We start from the raw sequence: 23,783 nt of genomic DNA on the forward strand, positions 1-23,783 counted from the left end.
GGGAATTACTGGGTTGCTGCTGCTGGGGAGAGGGGGGAGCTGGTATGGGAGAGGATGGGCGGGGGGCACCGCCTGGGGGAGATACAGCTGCGTGGGAACCGGGTGAGGAGCTGGAAAAAGGTGATGGCTAATCGACAAGGGGGAAGCCCCCCAACTCGGCTGATCACGTGGAACGTGAGAGGGCTGAACGGGCCGATAAAGAGGGCACGGGTACTCGCACACCTTAAGAAACTTAAGGCAGATGTGGTTATGTTACAGGAAACGCACCTGAAACTGATAGACCAGGTTAGGCTACGCAAAGGATGGGTGGGGCAGGTGTTCCATTCGGGGCTAGATGCGAAAAACAGGGGGGTGGCTATATTAGTGGGGAAGCGGGTAATGTTCGAGGCAAAGACTATAGTGGCGGATAACGGGGGCAGATACGTGATGGTGAGTGGCAAACTACAGGGGGAAGACGGTGGTTTTGGTAAACGTATATGCCCCGAACTGGGATGATGCCAATTTTATGAGACGGATGCGAGGGCGCATTCCGGACCTAGAGATGGGAAACCTGATAATGGGGGGAGATTTTAATACGGTGTTGGAACCAGGGCTGGATAGGTCGAAGTCCAGGACTGGAAGGAGGCCGGCAGCAGCCAAGGTACTTAAAGATTTTATGGAGCAGATGGGAGGTGTAGACCCGTGGAGATTTAGCAGACCTAGGAGTAAGGAGTTCTCGTTTTTCTCCTATGTCCATAAAGTCTACTCGCGAATAGACTTTTTTGTGCTGGGTAGGGCATTGATCCCGAAGGTGAGGGGAACGGAGTATACGGCTATAGCCATTTCGGATCACGCTCCACACTGGGTGGACTTGGAGATAGGGGAGGAAACAGGAGGGCGCCCACCCTGGAGAATGGACATGGGACTAATGGCAGATGAGGGTGTGTGTCTAAGGGTGAGGGGGTGCATTGAAAAGTACTTGGAACTCAATGATAATGGGGAGGTCCAGGTGGGAGTGGTCTGGGAGGCGTTGAAGGCGGTGGTTAGAGGGGAGCTGATATCAATAAGGGCACATAAAGGGAAGCAGGAGAGTAAGGAACGGGAGCGGTTGCTGCAAGAACTTTTGAGGGTGGACAGACAATATGCGGAAGCACCGGAGGAGGGACTGTACAGGGAAAGGCAAAGGCTACATGTAGAATTTGACTTGCTGACTACAGGCACTGCAGAGGCACAATGGAGGAAGGCACAGGGTGTACAGTACGAATATGGGGAGAAGGCGAGCAGGTTGCTGGCACACCAATTGAGGAAAAGGGGAGCAGCGAGGGAAATAGGGGGAGTGAGGGATGAGGAAGGAGAGATGGAGCGGGGAGCGGAGAGAGTGAATGGAGTGTTCAAGACATTTTATAAAAAATTATATGAAGCTCAACCCCCGGATGGGAGGGAGAGAATGATGGGCTTCTTGGATCAGCTGGAATTTCCCAAGGTGGAAGAGCAGGAAAGGGTGGGACTGGGAGCACAGATCGAGGTAGAAGAAGTGGTGAAAGGAATTAGGAGCATGCAGGCGGGAAAGGCCCCGGGACCGGATGGATTCCCAGTCGAATTCTATAGAAAATATGTGGACTTGCTCGCCCCGGTACTGACGAGGACCTTTAATGAGGCAAAGGAAAGGGGACAACTGCCCCCGACTATGTCTGAAGCAACGATATCGCTTCTCTTAAAGAAGGAAAAGGACCCGCTACAATGCGGGTCCTATAGACCTATTTCCCTCCTAAATGTAGATGCCAAGGTCCTGGCCAAGGTAATGGCAATGAGAATAGAGGAATGTGTCCCGGGGGTGGTCCACGAGGACCAAACTGGGTTTGTGAAGGGGAGACAGCTGAACACGAATATACGGAGGTTGTTAGGGGTAATGATGATGGCCCCATCAGAGGGAGAAACGGAGATAGTAGTGGCGATGGATGCTGAGAAAGCATTTGATAGAGTGGAGTGGGATTATTTGTGGGAGGTGTTGAGGAGATTTGGTTTTGGATAGGGGTATGTTAGATGGGTGCAGCTGTTGTATAGGGCCCCAGTGGCGAGCGTGGTCACGAATGGACGGGGATCTGCATATTTTCGGCTCCATAGAGGGACAAGGCAGGGGTGCCCTCTGTCCCCATTATTGTTTGCACTGGCGATTGAGCCCCTGGCGATAGCGTTGAGGGGTTCCAAGAAGTGGAGGGGAGTACTTAGGGGAGGAGAAGAGCACCGGGTATCTTTGTTACTATACGTGGCGGACCCGGCGGAGGGGATGCCAGAAATAATGCGGATACTTGGGGAGTTTGGGGATTTTTCAGGGTATAAATTGAACATGGGGAAAAGTGAGTTGTTTGTGGTGCATCCAGGGGAGCAGAGTAGAGAAATAGAGGACCTACCGTTGAGGAAGGTAACAAGGGACTTTCGTTACCTGGGGATCCAGATAGCTAAGAATTGGGGCACATTGCATAGGTTAAATTTAACGCGGTTGGTGGAACAGATGGAGGAGGATTTCAAGAGATGGGATATGGTATCCCTGTCAATGGCAGGGAGGGTGCAGGCGGTTAAGATGGTGGTCCTCCCGAGATTCCTCTTTGTGTTTCAGTGCCTCCCGGTGGTGATCACGAAGGCTTTTTTTAAAAGGATTGAAAAGAGCATCATGGGTTTTGTGTGGGCCGGGAAGACCCCGAGAGTGAGGAAGGGATTCTTACAGCGTAGCAGGGATAGGGGGGGGCTGGCACTACCGAGCCTAAGTGAGTATTATTGGGCCGCTAATATTTCAATGGTGAGTAAGTGGATGGGAGGGGAGGAGGGAGCGGCGTGGAAGAGATTAGAGAGGGCGTCCTGTAGGGGGACTAGCCTACAGGCTATGGTGACAGCCCCATTGCCGTTCTCACCGAGGAACTACACTACAAGCCCGGTGGTGGTGGCTACACTGAAGATTTGGGGACAGTGGAGACGGCATAGGGGAAAGACTGGAGCCTTGGGGGGGGTCCCCGATAAGAAACAACCATAGGTTTGCCCCGGGGGGAATGGATGGGGGATATGGAATGTGGCAAAGAGCAGGAATAACGCAACTGAAAGATCTGTTTGTGGATGGGAAGTTCGCGAGTCTGGGAGCGCTGACCGAGAAATATGGGTTGCCCCAAGGGAATGCATTCAGGTATATGCAACTGAGGGCTTTTGCGAGGCAACAGGTGAGGGAATTCCCGCAGCTCCCGACACAAGAGGTGCAGGACAGAGTGATCTCAAAGACATGGGTGGGGGATGGTAAGGTGTCAGATATATATAGGGAAATGAGGGACGAAGGGGAGACTATGGTAGATGAACTAAAAGGGAAATGGGAAGAAGAGCTGGGGGAGGAGATCGAGGAGGGGCTGTGGGCAGATGCCCTAAGCAGGGTAAACTCGTCGTCCTCGTGTGCCAGGCTAAGCCTGATTCAGTTCAAGGTATTACACAGGGCACATATGACTGGAGCACGGCTCAGTAAATTTTTTGGGGTGGAGGATAGGTGTGCGAGGTGCTCGAGAAGCCCAGCGAATCATACCCATATGTTTTGGTCATGCCCGGCACTACAGGGGTTTTGGATGGGGGTGACAAAGGTGCTTTCAAAAGTAGTAGGAGTCCGGGTCGAACCAAGCTGGGGGTTGGCTATATTTGGGGTTGCACAAGAGCCGGGAGTGCAGGAGGCGAGAGAGGCCGATGTTTTGGCCTTTGCGTCCCTAGTAGCCCGGCGCAGGATATTGCTAATGTGGAAAGAAGCCAAGCCCCCGGGGGTGGAGACCTGGATAAATGACATGGCGGGGTTTATAAAGCTAGAGCGGATTAAGTTCGTCCTAAGGGGGTCGGCTCAAGGGTTCACTAGGCGGTGGCAACCGTTCGTCGAATACCTCGCAGAAAGATAGACGGAATGGGAAAAAGAAGGCAGCAGCAGCAGCCCAGGATCGGGGGGCGGGGGAGGGGGGGGGGGGGGCGGGGAGGAGGAACCAGAAGGACTCTCAGGGTTGTTAATATATACTGTATAGTATGTATAGGTCGTTGCTACAGATAATTATATATTGGACTGTTAAATTATATTTTGAGAGTGTTACTTGTGACAAGGCAGTTGCCAATTAGGGCTAGTTTTCATTTTTGTTATTTATTATTTATTCATTTTTTGTTTATAAAATAGGTCATTGTTATTTGTGTTGTTATAATATTGTGTAAAGGATGCACAATGTACTGTGTTGGTTGACCAAAAATTTTCAATAAAATATTTAATAAAAAAAAGAGTAGAGTAGGAGGGATAAATAGGCGGGTAGTGTCTAGGGGAGAGGAGTGGGCATGTGCAGTATGGTTTGATTGAAGTATTGGTTTTATATTGATGTTTGCACATTTCTGTTATCTGTAACTGTTTACAACGTCAAAAAATACCTCAATAAAATTGTTTGTTAAAAAAAAAATCACAGTTGCTTCAGGAGGGATAGAGAGGGAGGTAAAAGGGGTGGAGGAGTTGCATTACTGGTCAGAGATGATATCACAGCTGTGATTAAGGAGGGCACTATGGAGGATTTGAGCACTGAGGCAATATGGGTAGAGCTAAGAAATAGGAAGGGTGCAGTAACATTGTTGGGACTTTACTACAGGCCTCCCAAAAGCGAGCGTGAAGTAGAGGTACAAATATGTAGACAGATTATAGAAAAATGTAGGAGCAATAGGGTGGCCGTGATGGGAGATTTTAACTTCCCCAACATTGAATGGGACTCATGTAGTGTTGGAGGCGTAGATGGAGCAGATTTGTAAGGAGCATCCAGGAGAGTTTTTTAGAGCAGTATGTAAATAGTCCAACTCAGGAAGGGGCCATACTGGACCTGGTATTGGGGAATGATCCCGGCCAGGTGGTTGAAGTTTCAGTCGGTGATTACTTTGGGAATAGCGATCACAATTCCGTAAGATTCAGACTTCCGGTTGCGGCTATGCCTAGGTAGGTCGCACGTTCGGCAGCTCCCACCGGGAACGGACTTTTGAGCTCTTCAGAGTGGCCCCACAGGCAATTGTTCGACGGCTTCCAGTGTGGGAAGGTGACAGCAAGGTCCCCCCGACATTATATGGATTGGACCAGGAGTGGAGCGGTTAAAAAAGTGATCCTGGTGTAGCGAAAAGTGCGAGGGAGGAAAAGCAAGATGGCGGCGGGTGGAGACCAAGCAGCGTTGGCGCAGTGGTCGCAGGAGCAGCAGGAGTTTCTTAAACGCTGCTTTAAGGAGCTGAGGACAGAAATGCTGGCGCCAATGAAGGCGGTGATTGAGAAGCTTGTGGAGACCCAGAAGGCCCAAGGGGCGGCGATCCGGGAGGTGCGGCAAAAAGCCTCGGAGAACGAGGACGAGATCTTGGGCCTGGCAGTGAAGGTGGAGACGCACGAGGCGCTGCACAAGAGGTGGGCGGAAAAATTCGAGGACCTGGAGAATAGGTCGAGGAGGAAGAATCTTTGGATTCTGGGTCTCCCTGAAGGAGTGGAGGGGCCCGATGCCGGGGCATATATGAGCACGATGCTCAATTCGCTGATGGGCGCGGGAGCTTTCCCCAAGGCCCCTGGAGCTGGATGAGGCTCATCGGGTCCTGACAAGGAGACCCAAAGCCAACGAGCCGCCAAGGGCTGTAGTGGTGAGGTTCCACCGCTTTATGGACAGAGAGTGTGTCCTGAGATGGGCCAAAAAAGGAGCGGAGCAGCAGGTGGGAGAACACGGAGATCCGAATTTACCAGGACTGGAGTGCGGAGGTGGCTAAGAAGAGGGCTGGTTTCAACCGGGCTTAGGCGGTGCTCCATTGGAAGGGAGTGAAGTTCGGGATGCTATAGCCAGCGCGATTGTGGGTCACGTTCCAAGATCGGCACCACTATTTTGAAACGCCTGATGAGGCATGGAACTTTATACAGACTGAAAACTTGGACTCAAATTGAAGGTTTGGCGTGGGGGGATGCTTACTGTGTTTACTGCGTTTGGGGAATGTTCTTTTTGTTTGAGTGCTGGGTGGGGATGGGTGAATGGATTTGATGTGGGGGCTGTGGGAGAGTGTGGGCGTCGGTGTTGGAGGGGCAGGGCCCCACGGAGGAAGAGTGGGCGTGGAGGCCCGGGGAAGGGGAGTTGGGGTAAGGCCGCAAAAAGGAGCTGCGCCAGAGGAGGCGGGCCGGCTCAGGAAAGTGCGGGCTTTTTCCCGCGTTAGGGAAGGATGGGGCCGGGGCCGGGGGCCGGGGGGGGGGGGGGGGGGGGGTGAGGGAGAGGAGCGCACACTGGCTGCCAAGGGGTGGGGGGATTCTCACACTGGGGGGTCGATGGAATGGCGGGAGATGCCGGGGTCAGTAGGAGTCAGCTGACCGACAGGAGTGTCATGGAGGGAGCAAAATGGCTAGATGAGAATCTAGCGGGGGGGAGGGGGAGGAACTGGGTTGCTGCTGCATTGGCCAAAGGGGAGCTGGAAGTAGGAGAGGTAGTCGGGGCGGGGGTCCGCCGCCTGGGGGACTGGAGGGTGCGGGAGGCGCGGGCACGTGGCTGGCCTAGAAAAGGAGATGGCTAGTCGGCGGGGAGGGGTGGCGAGTAGCCCCCTGATCCAGCTGATAAGTTGGAATGTGAGGGGCCTGAACGGGCCGGTCAAGAGGGCCCGGGTGTTCGCACACTTAAGGGGACTGAAGGCAGACGTGGTTGGATCAATGACATGGCAGGGTTCATCAAGCTGGAGAGGATAAAGTTTGCCTTGCGAGGGTCTGTTCAAGGGTTCCTCAGGCGGTGGCAACCGTTCCTAGACTATCTCGCGGAGCGTTAAGAGGAGTCAGCAGCAGCAGCCCAAGGGCAGGGGGGGTTTCCTTTGGGGTGGCGTTTGCGTGAAGGTGTTTTTTTTTCCCTATTTGTGTTTCTAAATGTTATATGGGGGGGTTATTGTATATGGGGGAAATCCAATGTATAATTTCTGATTGTTGTGTTCTTGTTTCTTTCTTTTTGTTGGGGAGGGGTTTTGTTGAAAATTTGTTGAAACATTTGAATAAATATATTTTAAAAAAACAAAAAACAATTCCGTAAGTTTTAGAATACTCATGGACAAAGACGAGAGTGGTCCTAAAGGAAGAGTGCTAAATTGGGGAAAGGCCAAGTACAACAAAATTCGACAGGAGCTAGGGAATGTGGATTGGGAGCAGCTGTTTAAGGGTAAATCCACATTTGAAATGTGGGAGTCTTTTAAGGAAAGGTTGATTAGAGTGCAGGACAGACATGTCCCTGTGAAAATGAGGCAAGATTAGGGAACCATGGATGACGGGTGGAATTGTGAGACTAGCGAAGATGAAAAAGGAAGCATACATAAGGTCTAGGCGACTTAAAACTGAAGAAGCTTTGGAGGAATATCGGGAAAGTAGGACAAATCTCAAACATGCAATAAAGAGGCTAAAAGGGGCCATGAAATATCTTTGGCTAACAGAGTTAAGGAAAATCCCAAAACCTTTTATTCGTATATAAGGAGCAAGAGGGTAACTAGAGAAAGGATTGGCCCACTCAAAGACAAAAGAGGGAATTTATGCGTGGAGTCAGAGGAAATGGGTGTGATTCTTAATGAGTACTTTGCATCGGTATTCACCAAGGAGAGGGACATGACGGATGTTGAGGTTAGGGATGGATGTTTAAATACTCTAGGTCAAGTCGGCATAAGGATGTTTTGGGTATTCTAAAAGGCATTAAGGTGGACAAGTCCCCAGGTCCGGATGGGATCTATCCCAGGTTACTGAGGGAAGCAAGGGACGAAATAGCTGGGGCCTTAACAGATATCTTTGCAGCATCCTTGAGCACGGGTGAGGTCCCGGAGGACTGGAGAATTGTTAATGTTGTCCCTTTGTTTAAGAAGGGTAGCAGGGATAATCCAGGGAATTATAGACCTGTGAATTTGACGTAAGTCGTAGGCCAACTGTTGGAGAAGATACTGAGGGATAGGAAGAAAATAGACTTAGCAGTGACAGGCAGCATGGTTTTGTGCAGGGAAGGTCATGTCTTACAAACCTAATAGAATTCTTTGAGGAAGTGACAAAGTTAATTGATGAAGGAAGGGCTGTAGATGTCATATACATGGACTTCAGTAAGGCGTTTGATAAAGTTTCCCATGGCAGGTTGATGGAAAAAGTGAAGTTGCATGGGGTTCAGGGTGTACTAGCTAGATGGATAAAGAACTGGCTGGGCAACAGGAGACAGAGAGTAGTGGTGGAAGGGAGTGTCTCAAAATGGAGAAGGGTGACTAGTGGTGTTCCACAGGGATCTGTGCTCGGACCACTGTTGTTTGTGATCTACATAAATGATCTGGACAAAGATATAGGTGGTCTGATTAGCAAGTTTGCAGATGATACTAAGATTGGTGGAGTTGCAGATAGCGAAGAGGACTGTCAGAGAATACAGCAAAATATAAATAGATTGGAGAGTTGGGCAGAGAAATGGCAGATGGAGTTCAATCCAGGCAAATGCGAGGTGATGCATTTTGGAAGATCTAATTCAAGAGCAGACTATACGGTCAATGGAAGAGTCCTGGGGAAAATTGATGTACAGAGAGATCTGGGTGTTCAGGTCCATTGTACCCTAAAGGTGGCAACGAAGGTCGATAGAGTGGTCATCGAACATTGCAGCGCAGTACAGGCCCTTCGGCCCTCGATGTTGCGCCGACCTGTGAAACCATGGTCAAGAAGTCATACAGCATGCTTGCCTTCATCGGACGGGGTATTGAGTACAAGAGTCGGCATGTTACAGCGGGATAGAGGGGGATGTAAAAGGGGAGGCGGAGTTGCACTACTGGTTCGGGAGAATATCACAGCTGTACTGCGGGAGGACACCTCAGAGGGCAGTGAGGCTATATGGGTAGAGATCAGGAATAAGAAGGGTGCAGTCACAATGTTGGGGGCCTCCCAACAGCCAGCGGGAGATAGAGGAGCAGATAGGTAGACAGATTTTGGAAAAGAGTAAAAACAACAGGGTTGTGGTGATGGGAGACTTCAATTTCCCCAATATTGACTGGGACTCACTTAGTGCCAGGGGCTTAGACGGGGCGGAGTTTGTAAGGAGCATCCAGGAGGGCTTCTTAAAACAATATGTAGACAGTCCAACTAGGGAAGGGGCGGTACTGGACCTGGTATTGGGGAATGAGCCCGGCCAGGTGGTAGATGTTTCAGTAGGGGAGCATTTCGGTAACAGTGACCACAATTCAGTAAGTTTTAAAGTACTGGTGGACAAGGATAAGAGTGGTCCTAGGATGAATGTGCTAAATTGGGGGAAGGCTAATTATAACAATATTAGGCGGGAACTGAAGAACATAGATTGGGGGCGGATGTTTGAGGGCAAATCAACATCTGACATGTGGGAGGCTTTCAAGTGTCAGTTGAAAGGAATTCAGGACCTGCATGTTCCTGTGAGGAAGAAGGATAAATACGGCAATTTTCGGGAACCTTGGATAACGAGAGATATTGTAGGCCTCGTCAAAAAGAAAAAGGAGGCATTTGTCAGGGCTAAAAGGCTGGGAACAGACGAAGCCTGCGTGGAATATAAGGAAAGTAGGAAGGAACTTAAGCAAGGAGTCAGGAGGGCTAGAAGGGGTCACGAAAAGTCATTGGCAAATAGGGTTAAGGAAAATCCCAAGGCTTTTTACACGTACATAAAAAGCAAGAGGGTAGCCAGGGAAAGGGTTGGCCCACTGAAGGATAGGCAAGGGAATCTATGTGTGGAGCCAGAGGAAATGGGCGAGGTACTAAATGAATACTTTGCATCAGTATTCACCAAAGAGAAGAAATTGGTAGATGTTGAGTCTGGAGAAGGGTGTGTAGATAGCCTGGGTCACATTGAGATCCAAAAAGACGAGGTGTTGGGTGTCTTAAAAAATATTAAGGTAGATAGGTCCCCAGGGCCTGATGGGATCTACCCCAGAATACTGAAGGAGGTTGGAGAGGAAATTGCTGAGGCCTTGACAGAAATCTTTGGATCCTCACTGTCTTCAGGGGATGTCCCGGAGGACTGGAGAATGGCCAATGTTGTTCCTCTGTTTAAGAAGGGTAGCAAGGATAATCCAGGGAACTACAGGCCGGTGAGCCTTACTTCAGTGGTAGGGAAATTACTGGAGAGAATTCTTCGAGACAGGATCTACTCCCATTTGGAAGCAAATGGACGTATTAGTGAGAGGCAGCATGGTTTTGTGAAGGGGAGGTCGTGTCTCACTAACTTGAGAGAGTTTTTCGAGGAGGTCACTAAGATGATTGATGCAGGTCGGGCAGTGGATGTTGTCTATATGGACTTCAGTAAGGCCTTTGACAAGTCCCTCATGGTAGACTAGTACAAAAGGTGAAGTCACACGGGATCAGGGGTGAGCTGGCAAGATGGATACAGAACTGGCTAGGTCATAGAAGGCAGAGAGTAGCAATGGAAGGATGCTTTTCTAATTGGAGGGCTGTGACCAGTGGTGTTCCACAGGGATCAGTGCTGGGACCTTTGCTCTTTGTAGTATATATATATGATTTGGAGGAAAATGTAACTAGTCTGATTAGTAAGTTTGCAGACGACACAAAGGTTGGTGGAATTGCGGATAGTGATGAGGACTGTCAGAGGATACAGCAGGATTTAGATTGTTTGGAGACTTGGGCGGAGAGTTGGCAGATGGAGTTTAATCCGGACAAATGTGAGGTAATGCATTTTGGAAGGTCTAATGCAGGTAGGGAATATACAGTGAATGGTAGAACCCTCAAGAGTATTGAAAGTCAAAGAGATCTAGGAGTACAGGTCCACAGGTCATTGAAAGGGGCAACACAGGTGGAGAAGGTAGTCAAGAAGGCATACGGCATGCTTGCCTTCATTGGCCGGGGCACTGAGTATAAGAATTGGCAAGTCATGTTGCAGCTGTATAGAACATTAGTTAGGCCACACTTGGAGTATAGTGTTCAATTCTGGTCGCCACACTACCAGAAGGATGTGGAGGCTTTAGAGAGGGTGCAGAAGAGATTTACCAGAATGTTGCCTGGTATGGAGGGCATTAGCTATGAGGAGCGGTTGAATAAACTCGGTTTGTTCTCACTGGAACGAAGGAGGTTGAGGGGAGACCTGATAGAGGTCTACAGAATTATGAAGGGCATAGACAGAGTGGATAGTCAGAGGCTTTTCCCCAGGGTAGAGGGGTCAATTACTAGGGGGCATAGGTTTAAGGTGAGAGGGGCAAGGTTTAGAGTAGAGGTACAAGGCAAGTTTTTTACGCAGAGGGTAGTGGGTGCCTGGAACTCGCTACCGGAGGAGGTGGTGGAAGCAGGGACGATAGTGACATTTAAGGGGCATCTTGACAAATACATGAATAGGATGGGAATAGAGGGATACGGACCCAGGAAGTGTAGAAGATTGTAGTTTAGTCGGGCAGCATGGTCGGCACGGGCTTGGAGGGCCGAAGGGCCTGTTCCTGTGCTGTACATTTCTTTGTTCTTTGTTTGTTTTGTAGTTGTATAGGACTTTGGTTAGGCCACATTTGGAATACTGCGTGCAGTTCTGGTCGCCACATTACCAGAAGGATGTGGATGCTTTAGAGAGGGTGCAGAGGAGGTTCACCAGGATGTTGCCTGGTACGGAGGGTGCTACCTATGAAGAAAGGTTGAATAGATCAGGATTGTTTTCGTTGGAAAGACGGAGGTTGAGGGGGGACCTAATTGAGGTGTACAAAATTATGAGAGGTATGGACAAGGTGGATAGCAACAAGCTTTTTCCAAGAGTGGGGCTGTCAATTACAAGGGGTCACGATTTCAAGGTGAGAAGGGGAAAGTTTAAGGGAGATGTGCATGGAAAGATTTTTACGCAGAGGGTGGTGGGTGCCTGGAACACTTTGCCACCGGAGGTGGTAGAGGCAGGCACAATAGCATCATTTAAGATACATCTAGACAGATATATGAACGGGCAGGGAACAAAGGGAAGTAGATCCTTGGAAAATAGGCGACAGGTTCAGATAAAGGATCGGGATAGGCTGGGAGGGCCGAAGGGCCTGTTCCTGTGCTGTAATGTTCTTTGTTCTTTGTTCTAATTTAGCACAGCCATTGGAAATGTATCTGCTCTACCATGAGAAGCTAGCAACAACCACTGCAAAAATATAGGTTGTGTTACAGCTACTACTTGCTTGCTCTTTAAATGTTTAAGAATTCTGCTCAGCAGTTAAAGTTCAAGGCAAGGTCTAGTGTTGTGTTATTCAGCTGTCTTCCGAAAACAAGGAGAAGCAACAACTACAATTATCAGAGACAAACTTTAATTTTCACCCAGATAGAGGAGTGAGTAAAAACACTTTGAGCCATTAGGAAGGAGGCTCTGAAACAAAGAATCCCAAAACAATTGAAGATGTTCAAAGATGTACAGGTCAGGTGGATTGGCCATGCTAAAACTGCCCGTAAATGTACAAGGATGTGCAGGTTCAGTGGGGTTACGGATATAGGGTATGGGAGTGGGCCTCGGTAGGGTGCTCTTTCAGAGTGTCGGTGCAGACTTGATGAACTGAATTGTCTCCTTCTGCACTGTTGGGATTCTATGGTTCTATGTCAATTCCCAATCCTCAGCTATCTTGAGAACATAACACTATCTGCGAGAGAGAGCTTTACATTATTAATCAAATGGCTTGAACTTGCAATGTTGGTTTGTCGTGCGGGTTGGAAATGCAGTTCCTGATGACCATTTTGTGATTGTTCCTGGGAAGTGCATGTGACTGGATATTAATTGGCCATGGCCAATGTATGACTTGAGACAATTCACATCTCTTAAACCTGGGGTTACCCCATCTCTGGATCTGTAAAGATTTAATCACCTGCTAATGCTCGCATTCCTAGCATTGTTTGGCATCTTTGAATTTGTCTATATATGTGTTTCTGGAACAGACCTCTTCATTCACCTGAGGAAGGAGCAGCGCTCCGAAAGCTAGTGACATCGAAACAAACCTGTTGGACTTTAACCTGGTGTTGTAAGACTTCGTACTGTGCTCACCCCAGTCCAACGCCGGCATCTCCACATCACTGGATATTAGGTGAGGATAGGATTGGACACTAACGCATCCAACCATGACATAAATGATAGATGATATAGTGGAGGGTTGCTAACTGGATAAAAGCAAATCACTGCAGATGCTGGAATCTGAAACAAAAGCAGAAAATACTGGACAATCTCAGCAGGTGTGACAGCATCTGGGGGGAGAGAAGAGAGGCAACGTTTCAAGTCTGGATGACTCTTTGTCAAAGCTCACTGGATAATGTTTTAATGTACAAGTACATGGGGAACTGGGTGTGCTCAGATTGGGATTAAGGCATGTTGTTGTGACAGAGGAAATTAAACATTAGTTTGACGCTGGCTTTACCATTTCCTATGCCGGGGGTTTCAATGGTACTCGTCAGGCTGGGCTTCACTCACCTTTGTCCGCTCCTTCTTGGCTTTCTCGATTTTGTCCATTTCTATTTTCTGGGCCTTGGCTGAAAGAGGAGAAGGGAATGGGGTATGAGAATAGGCCAGAGTCGGGCATTGCCAATATTCTGAAAGTGATCGAGACAGACACACGCAGCCGAGGCGGTGCTCACCATGGCTGCGAGTAAAACATTACCTAAAGCCTCATAATATGACTCCTCTGACCATCCGTGGGGGTCAAACATGTCCTGTTGAGAAAGTCACATGTCAAACAAGCTGGAATAATAGGCTGGACACAGAGCTCTTATATTATGTTGCGACGTAGGAGCGTTAACCGTATCTATTGTTCTAGACACAGAATTCTGGATAGCAAACCAGAAAATCACTCAACTTGATGAATACCCAATCAAAAAAAAGACATGACTGTTTTCTAAAGTGGATTTCAAGAAAATGAATGCAGTGACAACCCTGAACCTTACTTGAGTGCAAGAGTGACACCTTCTTCACTAGGATCTTTCTCCATTTTTGTCGAGTTGCCTCTCCTGACTCCATCACGTTTATTACAATGTTTTGGATGTAGTAGGGAGCGGGGGGAGGTGGGTGAGATTTAAGGTTTGATCCATTGTTTGTCCAACTTGGACAGGTTTCTACAAGTTGATAAACTGCAATATCTGAATTTGAGCCACTATCTCAACCTCATGAGGTTCAAAATCATGAAAGCACGACACTATCTCCAAGTCTAGTTCATCCATCTCGACACTTGTGATCTGTGAAACCATCTGTGAAACATCTCAATTCCCCAAGTCACTCTGCTCCTTTCTCTACTAATCTGAAAGCGTTTAAAAGCCAGGTCGCTGTCATCATTTCCAGATTCACCTCATATTCGTTCTTATTCTAAGCCATCACCTGAGTTTCTCGGTCACAAAATGTGAGGGAGAGAGTGCTGCTCGGAGAATAAAGGTGGTTTTAAGGGATTTATCTTTGGATTAGAAATAAGGTATTTGGACTTCCGGTGGCGGCTATGAGGGAGTAAGTCGCACACTTGGTGGCTCCCACTCTGGCCGGGCTTTTGGACCTTTCCCCCCGACTTTTTCATGGCTTTGAGTTCTGATTTTGAAAGTGAGGGCATTTAAGTACTGGATCCACACAGTGGTGCATGGAATGGAGAACCCCAAGGGATCGTAAGGGAAGAAATAGAAAGATAAGCAAGGGCAGGATAGAAGTGGCTGCTGAAGCTAACTGACATTCGGACCCCTGCTGCGACGGCCCAGCCATCGATGGAGGAGCTGATGCAGGTCATCCAAGAGGGCTTTGCCAGACAGAAAGGAGATTGTCTCGACCCAATAAAGGAGTCGGTCGATCGGAAACAACGTAGGCTGGATGCCCAGGATCGGACGATCCAGAAGTTGGAGAAAACGCTGGCGGACCAGGAGGAGCACCAAATGGTGGTGGAACTGGAGGTGGGGATGCTGAAGGATCAGCAGAAAAGGCTGTTAGAAAAGGTGGAAGAGCTGGAGAACAGCGCACGCCGACAGAATTTGAGAATTGTCGGTCTCCCTGAAGGGGCTGATGCTGGCGCTTTTGTGGTAAATATGTTCCAGAAGCTTCTGGGGGAGGAGGCTTTTCCCCGACCGTTGGAGGTGGACAGGGCGATGGCGAGGAAGCCACGGCGATGGACTTTGCCTGGAAGAAAGGTCTGGTGCAGAACTGAGAACTATTTGGACTTAAGCGGCGGTATTTTTCTCCTTTGCTTCTGAACGATGTATATATGGTTTGATTGTTGCGTTTTTTTGTTGTCTTTGAAGTTTGGGTGAAGACGGGGGAGTAAAAGATATTTGTTTTTTGTTGTGTTTTTCGGTGTTTTGATGGGGATGGTTGGTGGGGGCTTTTTTTATTTTTATTTTGTATTACTTTAAATCGTATTATTGAGGGGTTTTCTTGTGGGGGTCTCTGTCTCTCTTGGGCAGTTTCCTATGGTAATTCGGAGATTGTTCGGTTTTGGTTTGATGCGGGAAGCGGTTTCGATGGGCGGGGGGGGGAAGAGGCGTAGGGAACAACAGGTGGGAGACTTTGTGGCTCCGGAAGCGAGGGTCACCAGGCTAGCTGGGTGAGCTAGTCCACGGAAGCACAGTGTGGTGTGTGTATTGGTTCAATACGGGGCAAGGGTTGGGTTATAGGGTGATGTTGCTGGGGGAGGGGGGAGTTACTCTGCTGACGAGGGAGAGACCTAGGTTCGGGGACACAGAGGAGGTCGGGGGTGAGGGCTACCTGGAGGCGGGCAGATGGCGGCGCGCGCATGGGCAGGGGTCGGACCCAGAAAGGGGGATGGCTGATCGGTGGGGGGGCAGTCCAGTCCAGGCAGCATCCTCTGTACCCTCTCCAAAGCATCCACATCCTTTCTATAATGAGGCGACCAGAACTGGACACAATATTCCACGTGTGCTCTAACTAGAGTTTTATAAAGCTGCAGCAAAACCTCGCGGCTCTTAAACTCAATCCCCTGTTAATGAAAGCCAACACACCATACGCCCTCTTGACAACCCAATCAACCTGGGTGGCAACTTTGAGGGATCTATGTACGTGGATCCCTCTGTTCCTCCACACTTCCAAAAATCCTCCCTGTTTTCAGCATTCAAATTCGACCTTGCAAAATGAATCACTTCACATTTATCTAGGTTGAACTCCATCTGCCACTTCTCAGCCCAGCTCTGCATTCTGTCAATGTCCTGTTGTAACCTGCAACAATCCTAAACACCATCTATAACTGCCCCAACCTTCGTGTCATCAGCAAACTTACTAACCCACCCTTCCACTTCCTCATCCAAGTCATTTATAAAAACGACAAAGAGCAGAGGTCCCAGAACAGATCCTTGCGGGACACCACTGGTCACTGACCTCCAGGCGGAATACTTTCCATCCACTACCAATCACTGTCTTCTTTCGCCCAGCCAATTCTGTATCCAGACAGCCAAATTTCCCTGTATCCCGTGCCCCTTAACTTTCTGAATGAGCCTACCATGGGGAACCTTATCAAACGCCTTACTGAAATCCATATACACCACATCCACTTCCCGACCTTCATCAATGTGTCTCGTCACATCCTCAAAGAATTCAATGAGGCTTGTGAGGCATGACCTGCCCCTCACAAAGCCATGCTGACTATCTTTAATCAAACTATGTTTTTCTAAATAATCATAAATCCTATCGCTCAGAATCCTTTCCAATATTTTGCTCACCACAGACGTAAGACTGATGGGTCTGTAATCGCTAGGGATTTCCTTATTCTCTTTCTTGAACAGGGGAACAACATTCGCCTTCCTCCAATCATCCGGTACTACTCCAGTGGAGAGTGAGGACGCAAAGGTCATCGCCAATGGCGCAGCAAATTCCTCCCTCGCTTCCCGTAGTAACCTCGGGTATATCCCATCAGGCCCAGGGGACTTATCTATCCTGATGCTTTTCAAAATTACCAGCACATCCTCCTTCTTAATATCAACCTGTTCGAGTCTATTAACCTGGTTCACACTGTTCGCATGAGCAACAAGGTCCCTCTCTCCAGTGAATACTGAAGCAAAGTATTCATTTCTGAGTGCTGAATTTGGTGCATTTGAGTGCTATAGTAAGAGTTTGGTGACCGAGGGACTATAAGGCTTCATTTTCATCTGAAGTTTAGTCTTTCTTTTATTTAGTTAATTAACTTAAAAGTTGCTGTTTGGTTTAGAAGAATGTGAATTTTCAATCAGCTTTAAACAAGCTTCTACTTGTAGGCACTTGCAGCTGGAGCTTGTTAATTAGTTAATTGGATTAGGCCAGTTTTCAGAGGCTAGATTCACAGTATAAAAGTGATCCCCTACAGTGCAGACTTTGTTTGCACTGAGTGCTGAATTTGGTGCATTTGAGTGAGAGTTTGGTGACTGAGGGAGTGCTGAATTTGGTGCATTTCAGTGCTATAGTAAGAGTTTGGTGACCGAGTGAGTTAGGTGAGGAGGCAGTAAGTTGCTCCTTTCATTTTGTTTCCGACATTTCCGCAAAGAGTGAGGAGAGAGCCAGGAGTTTACAGAAAGTGTAGCTGACTGGCAGCAGAGTCGGAGGGCGGAGATCTAGTTAGTCCACAGGGCAGCTATATTCTGTCAGGTAAGAGGGGATGGAGGCTAGGCCAGTTGCATGCTCCTCCTGTAGGATGTGGGTGGTGAGGGATACAACCGGTGTCCCCGCTGACTATACCTGCGGGAAGTGCACCCAACTTCAGCTCCTCAAAGACCGTGGAGCTGAAGCTGGATGAACTTCGGATCATCCGGGAGGCAGAGGGGGTGATTGAGAAGAGTTAAAAGGAGGTAACCACACCCAAGGTACAGGACAAGAATAGCTGGGTTACAGTCAGGGGGAAAAAAATAAACAGGCAGACAGTGCAGGGATCCCTTGTGGCCGTTCCCCTTCAAAACAAGTATACCGTTTTGGATGCTGTTGGGGGGGGGGGGGGATGACCTACCGGGGGAAGGCCCTAGCGGCCAGGTCTCTGGCACTGAGTCTGGCTCTGGGGCTCAGAAGGGAAGGGGGGAGAATAGAAAAGCAATAGTTGTAGGAGATTCAATGGTTAGGGGAATTGATAGGAGATTCTGTGGTCGCGAGCGAGACTCCCGGAAGGTATGTTGCCTCCCGGGTGCCAGGGATGTCTCGGATCGTGTCTTCAGGATCCTTAAGGGGGAGGGGGAGCAGCCAGAAGTCGTGGTGCATATTGGTACCAACGACATAGGTAGGAAAAGGGGTGTGGAGGTAATAAACAAGTTTAGGGAGTTAGGCTGGAAGTTAAAAGCCAGGACAGACAGAGTTGTCATCTCTGGTTTGTTGCCGGTGCCACGTGATAGCGAGGCTAGGAATAGGGAGCGAGTGCAGTTGAACACGTGGCTGCAGGAATGGTGTAGGAGGGAGGGCTTCAGGTACTTGGATAATTGGAGCGCATTCTGGGGAAGGTGGGACCTGTACAAGCAGGACGGGTTGCATCTGAACCAGAGGGGCACCAATATCCTGGGAGGGAGGTTTTCTAGTACTCTTCGGGAGGGTTTAAACTAATTTGGCTGGGGAATGGGAACCGGATTTGTAGTCCAGCAACTAAGGTAGCCGATATTCAGGACGCCAAAGCGTGTAATGAGGCAGTGGGGAAGGGAACACTGACAAAGGAGAGTACTTGCAGGCACGTAGATGGGTTGAAGTGTGTATACTTCAACACAAGAAGCATCAGGAATAAGGTGGATGAACTTAAGGCATGGATCGGTACTTGGGACTACGATGTGGTTGCCATCACGGAAACTTGGATAGAAGAGGGGCAGAAATGGTTGCTGGAGGTCCCTGGTTATAGATGTTTCAATAAGATTAGGGCGGGTGGTAAAAGAGGGGGGGGGGGGTGGCATTGTTAATTAGAGATGGTATAACAGCTGCAGAAAGGCAGTTCGAGGAGTATCAGCCGACTGAGGTAGTATGGGTTGAAGTCAGAAATAGGAAAGGAACAGTCACCTTGTTAGGAGTTTTCTATAGGCCCCCCAATAGTAGCAGAGATGTGGAGGAACAGATTGGGAAACAGATTTTGGAAAGGTGCAGAAGTCACAGGGTAGTAGTCATGGGTGACTTTAACTTCCCAAATATTGAGTGGAAACTCTTTAGATCAAATAGTTTGGATGGGGTGGTGTTTGTGCAGTGTGTCCAGGAAGCTTTTCTAACACAGTATGTAGATTGTCCGACCAGAGGAGGGGCAATATTGGATTTAGTACTTGGTAATGAACCAGGGCAAGTGATAAATTTGTTAGTGGGGGAGCATTTTGGAGATAGTGACCACAATTCTGTGACTCTCACTTTAGTAATGGAGAGGGATAGGTACGTGCAACAGGGCAAGGTTTACAATTGGGGGAAGGGTAAATACGATGTTGTCAGACAAGAATTGAAGTGCATAAGTTGGGAACATAGGCTGTCAGGGAAGGACACAAGTGAAATGTGGAACTTGTTCAAGGAACAGGTACTACGTGTCCTTGATATGTATGTCCTTGTCAGGCAGGGAAGAGATGGTCGAGTGAGGGAACCATGGTTGACAAGAGAGGTTGAATGTCTTGTTAAGAGGAAAAAGGAGACTTATGTAAGGCTGAGGAAACAAGGTTCAGACAGGGCATTGGAGGGATACAAGATAGCCAGGAGGGAACTGAAGAAAGGGATTAGGAGAGCTAAGAGAGGGCATGAACAATCTTTGGCGGGTAGGATCAAGGAAAACCCCAAGGCCTTTTACACGTGTGAGAAATATGAGAATGACTAGAGCGAGGGTAGGTCCGATCAAGGACAGTAGCGGGAGATTGTGTATTGAGTCGGAAGAGATAGGAGAGGTCTTGAACGAGTACTTTTCTTCTGTATTTACAAATGAGAGGGGCCATATTGTTGGAGAGGACAGTGTGAAACAGATTGGTAAGCTCGAGGAAATACTTGTTAGGAAGGAAGATGTGTTGGGCATTTTGAAAAACTTGAGGATAGACAAGTCCCCCGGGCCTGACGGGATATATCCAAGGATTCTATGGGAAGCAAGAGATGAAATTGCAGAGCCGTTGGCAATGATCTTTTTGTCCTCACTGTCATCGGGGGTGGTACCAGGGGATTGGAGAGTGGCGAATGTCGTGCCCCTATCCAAAAAAGGGACTAGGGATAACCCTGGGAATTACAGGCCAGTTAGTCTTACTTCGGTGGTAGGCAAAGTAATGGAAAGGGTACTGAAGGATAGGATTTCTGAGCATCTGGAAAGACACTGCTTGATTAGGGATAGTCAGCACGGATTTGTGAGGGGTAGGTCTTGCCTTACAAGTCTTATTGAATTCTTTGAGGAGGTGACCAAGCATGTGGATGAAGGTAAAGCAGTGGATGTAGTGTACATGGATTTTAGTAAGGCATTTGATAAGGTTCCCCATGGTAGGCTTCTGCAGAAAGTAAGGAGGCATGGGATAGTGGGAAATTTGGCCAGTTGGATAACGAACTGGCTAACCGATAGAAGTCAGAGAGTGGTGGTGGATGGCAAATATTCAGCCTGGATCCCAGTTACCAGTGGCGTACCGCAGGGATCAGTTCTGGGTCCTCTGCTGTTTGTGATTTTCATTAATGACTTGGATGAGGGAGTTGAAGGGTGGGTCAGTAAATTTGCAGACAATACGAAGATTGGTGGAGTTGTGGATAGTAAGGAGGGCTGTTGTCGGCTGCAAAGAGACAATAGATAGGATGCAGAGCTGGGCTGAGAAGTGGCAGATGGAGTTTAACCCTGAAAAGTGTGAGGTTGTCCATTTTGGAAGGACAAACATGAATGCGGAATACAGGGTTAACGGTAGAGTTCTTGGCAATGTGGAGGAGCAGAGAGATCTTGGGGTCTATGTTCATACATCTTTGAAAGTTGCCACTCAAGTGGATAGAAGAAGGCCTATGGTGTGCTCGCGTTCATTAACAGAGGGATTGAATTCAAGAGCCGTGAGGTGATGATGCAGCTGTACAAAACTTTGGTAAGGCCACATTTAGAACATAGAACATAGAACAATACAGCGCAGTACAGGCCCTTCGGCCCACGATGTTGCACCAAAACAAAAGCCATCCAACCTACACTATGCCATTATCATCCATATGTTTATCCAATAAACTTTTAAATGCCCTCAATGTTGGCGAGTTCACCACTGTAGCAGGTAGGGCATTCCACGGCCTCACTACTCTTTGCGTAAAGAACCTACCTCTGACCTCTGTCCTATATCTATTACCCCTCAGTTTAAAGTTATGTCCCCTCGTGCCAGCCATATCCATCCGCGGGAGAAGGCTCTCACTGTCCACCCTATCCAACCCCCTGATCATTTTGTATGCCTCTATTAAGTCTCCTCTTAACCTTCTTCTCTCCAACGAAAACAACCTCAAGTCCATCAGCCTTTCCTCATAAGATTTTCCCTCCATACCAGGCAACATCCTGGTAAATCTCCTCTGCACCCGCTCCAAAGCCTCCACGTCCTTCCTATAATGCGGTGACCAGAACTGTACGCAATACTCCAAATGCGGCCGTACCAGAGTTCTGTACAGCTGCAACATGACCTCCCGACTCCGGAACTCAATCCCTCTACCAATAAAGGCCAACACTCCATAGGCCTTCTTCACAACCCTATCAACCTGGGTGGCAACTTTCAGGGATCTATGTACATGGACACCTAGATCCCTCTGCTCATCCACACTTTCAAGAACTTTACCATTAGCCAAATATTCCGCATTCCTGTTATTCCTTCCAAAGTGAATCACCTCACACTTCTCTACATTAAACTCCATTTGCCACCTCGGCCCAGCTCTGCAGCTTATCTATATCCCTCTGTAACCTGCTACATCCTTCCACACTATCGACAACACCACCGACTTTAGTATCGTCTGCAAATTTACTCACCCACCCTTCTGCGCCTTCCTCTAGGTCATTGATAAAAATGACAAACAGCAACGGCCCCAGAACAGATCCTTGTGGTACTCCACTTGTGACTGTACTCCATTCTGAACATTTCCCATCAACCACCACCCTCTGTCTTCTTTCAACTAGCCAATTTCTGATCCACATCTCTAAATCACCCTCAATCCCCAGCCTCCGTATTTTTTGCAATAGCCTACCGTGGGGAACCTTATCAAACGCTTTGCTGAAATCCATATACACCACATCAACTGCTCTACCCTCATCTACCTGTTCAGTCACCTTCTCAAAGAACTCAATAAGGTTTGTGAGGCATGACCTACCCTTCACAAAGCCATGCTGACTATCCCTGATCATATTATTCCTATCTAGATGATTATAAATCTTGTCTCTTATAATCCCCTCCAAGACTTTACCCACTACAGACGTGAGGCTCACCGGCCTATAGTTGCCGGGGTTGTCTCTGCTCCCCTTTTTGAACAAAGGGACCACATTTGCTGTCCTCCAGTCCTCTGGCACTATTCCTGTAGCCAATGATGACATAAAAATCAAAGCCAAAGGTCCAGCAATCTCTTCCCTGGCCTCCCATAGAATCCTAGGATAAATCCCATCAGGTCCCGGGGACTTATCTATTTTCAGCCTGTCCAGAATTGCCAACACCTCTTCCCTACGTACCTCAATGCCATCTATTCTATTAGCCTGGGGCTCAGCATTCTCCTCCACAACATTATCTTTTTCCTGAGTGAATACTGACGAAAAATATTCATTTAGTATCTCGCCTATCTCTTCAGACTCTACACACAATTTCCCATCCCTGTCCTTGACTGGTCCTACTCTTTCCCTAGTCATTCGCTTATTCCTGACATACCTATAGAAAGCTTTTGGGTTTTCCTTGATCCTTCCTGCCAAATACTTCTCATGTCCCCTCCTTGCTCGTCTTAGCTCTCTCTTTAGATCCTTCCTCGCTACCTTGTAACTATCCATCGCCCCAACCGAAACTTCACACTTCATCTTCACATAGGCCTCCTTCTTCCTCTTAACAAGAGATTCCACTTCCTTGGTAAACCACGGTTCCCTCGCTCGACGCCTTCCTCCCTGTCTGACCGGTACATACTTATCAAGAACACGCAGTAGCTGATCCTTGAACAAGCCCCACTTATCCAGTGTGCCCAACACTTGCAGCCTACTTCTCCACCTTATCCCCCCCAAGTCACGTCTAATGGCATCATAATTGCCCTTCCCCCAGCTATAACTCTTGCCCTGCGGTGTATACTTATCCCTTTCCATCATTAACGTAAACGTCACCGAATTGTGGTCACTGTCCCCAAAGTGCTCTCCTACCTCCAAATCCAACACCTGGCCTGGTTCATTACCCAAAACCAAATCCAACGTGGCCTCGCCTCTTGTTGGCCTGTCAACATATTGTTTCAGGAAACCCTCCTGCACACACTGTACAAAAAACGACCCATCTATTGTACTCGAACTATATCTTTTCCAGTCAATATTTGGAAAGTTAAAATCTCCCATAATAACTACCCTGTTACTTTCGCTCATATCCAGAATCACCTTCGCCATCCTTTCCTCTACATCCCTAGAACTATTAGGAGGCCTATAAAAAACTCCCAACAGGGTGACCTCTCCTTTCCTGTTTCTAACTTCAGCCCATACTACCTCGGCAGAAGAGTCCCCATCTAGCATCCTCTCCGCCACCGTAATACTGCTCTTGACTAGCAGCGCCAAACCTCCCCCTCTTTTGCCTCCTTCTCTGAGCTTACTAAAACACCTAAACCCCGAGAGCTGCAACATCCATTCCTGTCCCTGCTCTATCCATGTCTCCGAAATGGCCACAACATCGAAGTCCCAGGTACCAACCCACGCTGCCAGTTCCCCTACCTTGTTTCGTATACTCCTGGCATTGAAGTAGACACACTTCAAACCACCTACCTGAACACTGG

The 23,783-nt window shown here is 48.4% G+C and overlaps 1 protein-coding gene across 2 annotated transcripts in view; it reads right to left on the reverse strand.

Moving 5' to 3' along the window:
- Window positions 1–23,783, reverse strand: part of sap30bp (SAP30 binding protein) — a 207,549-nt gene that overhangs the window by 12,455 nt on the left and 171,311 nt on the right. For both annotated transcript variants that reach the window (XM_072482942.1, XM_072482941.1), the window contains exons 8-9: window positions 13,582–13,633; window positions 13,395–13,453 (exon numbers count right to left, since the gene is read on the reverse strand). In XM_072482942.1, coding sequence (XP_072339043.1) covers window positions 13,395–13,453; window positions 13,582–13,633 — 111 coding nt within the window. The remainder of the gene's footprint in view (window positions 1–13,394; window positions 13,454–13,581; window positions 13,634–23,783) is intronic.

This window comes from Scyliorhinus torazame, chromosome 18 (genome assembly GCF_047496885.1).
Source record: "Scyliorhinus torazame isolate Kashiwa2021f chromosome 18, sScyTor2.1, whole genome shotgun sequence".
NCBI lineage: Eukaryota > Metazoa > Chordata > Chondrichthyes > Carcharhiniformes > Scyliorhinidae > Scyliorhinus > Scyliorhinus torazame.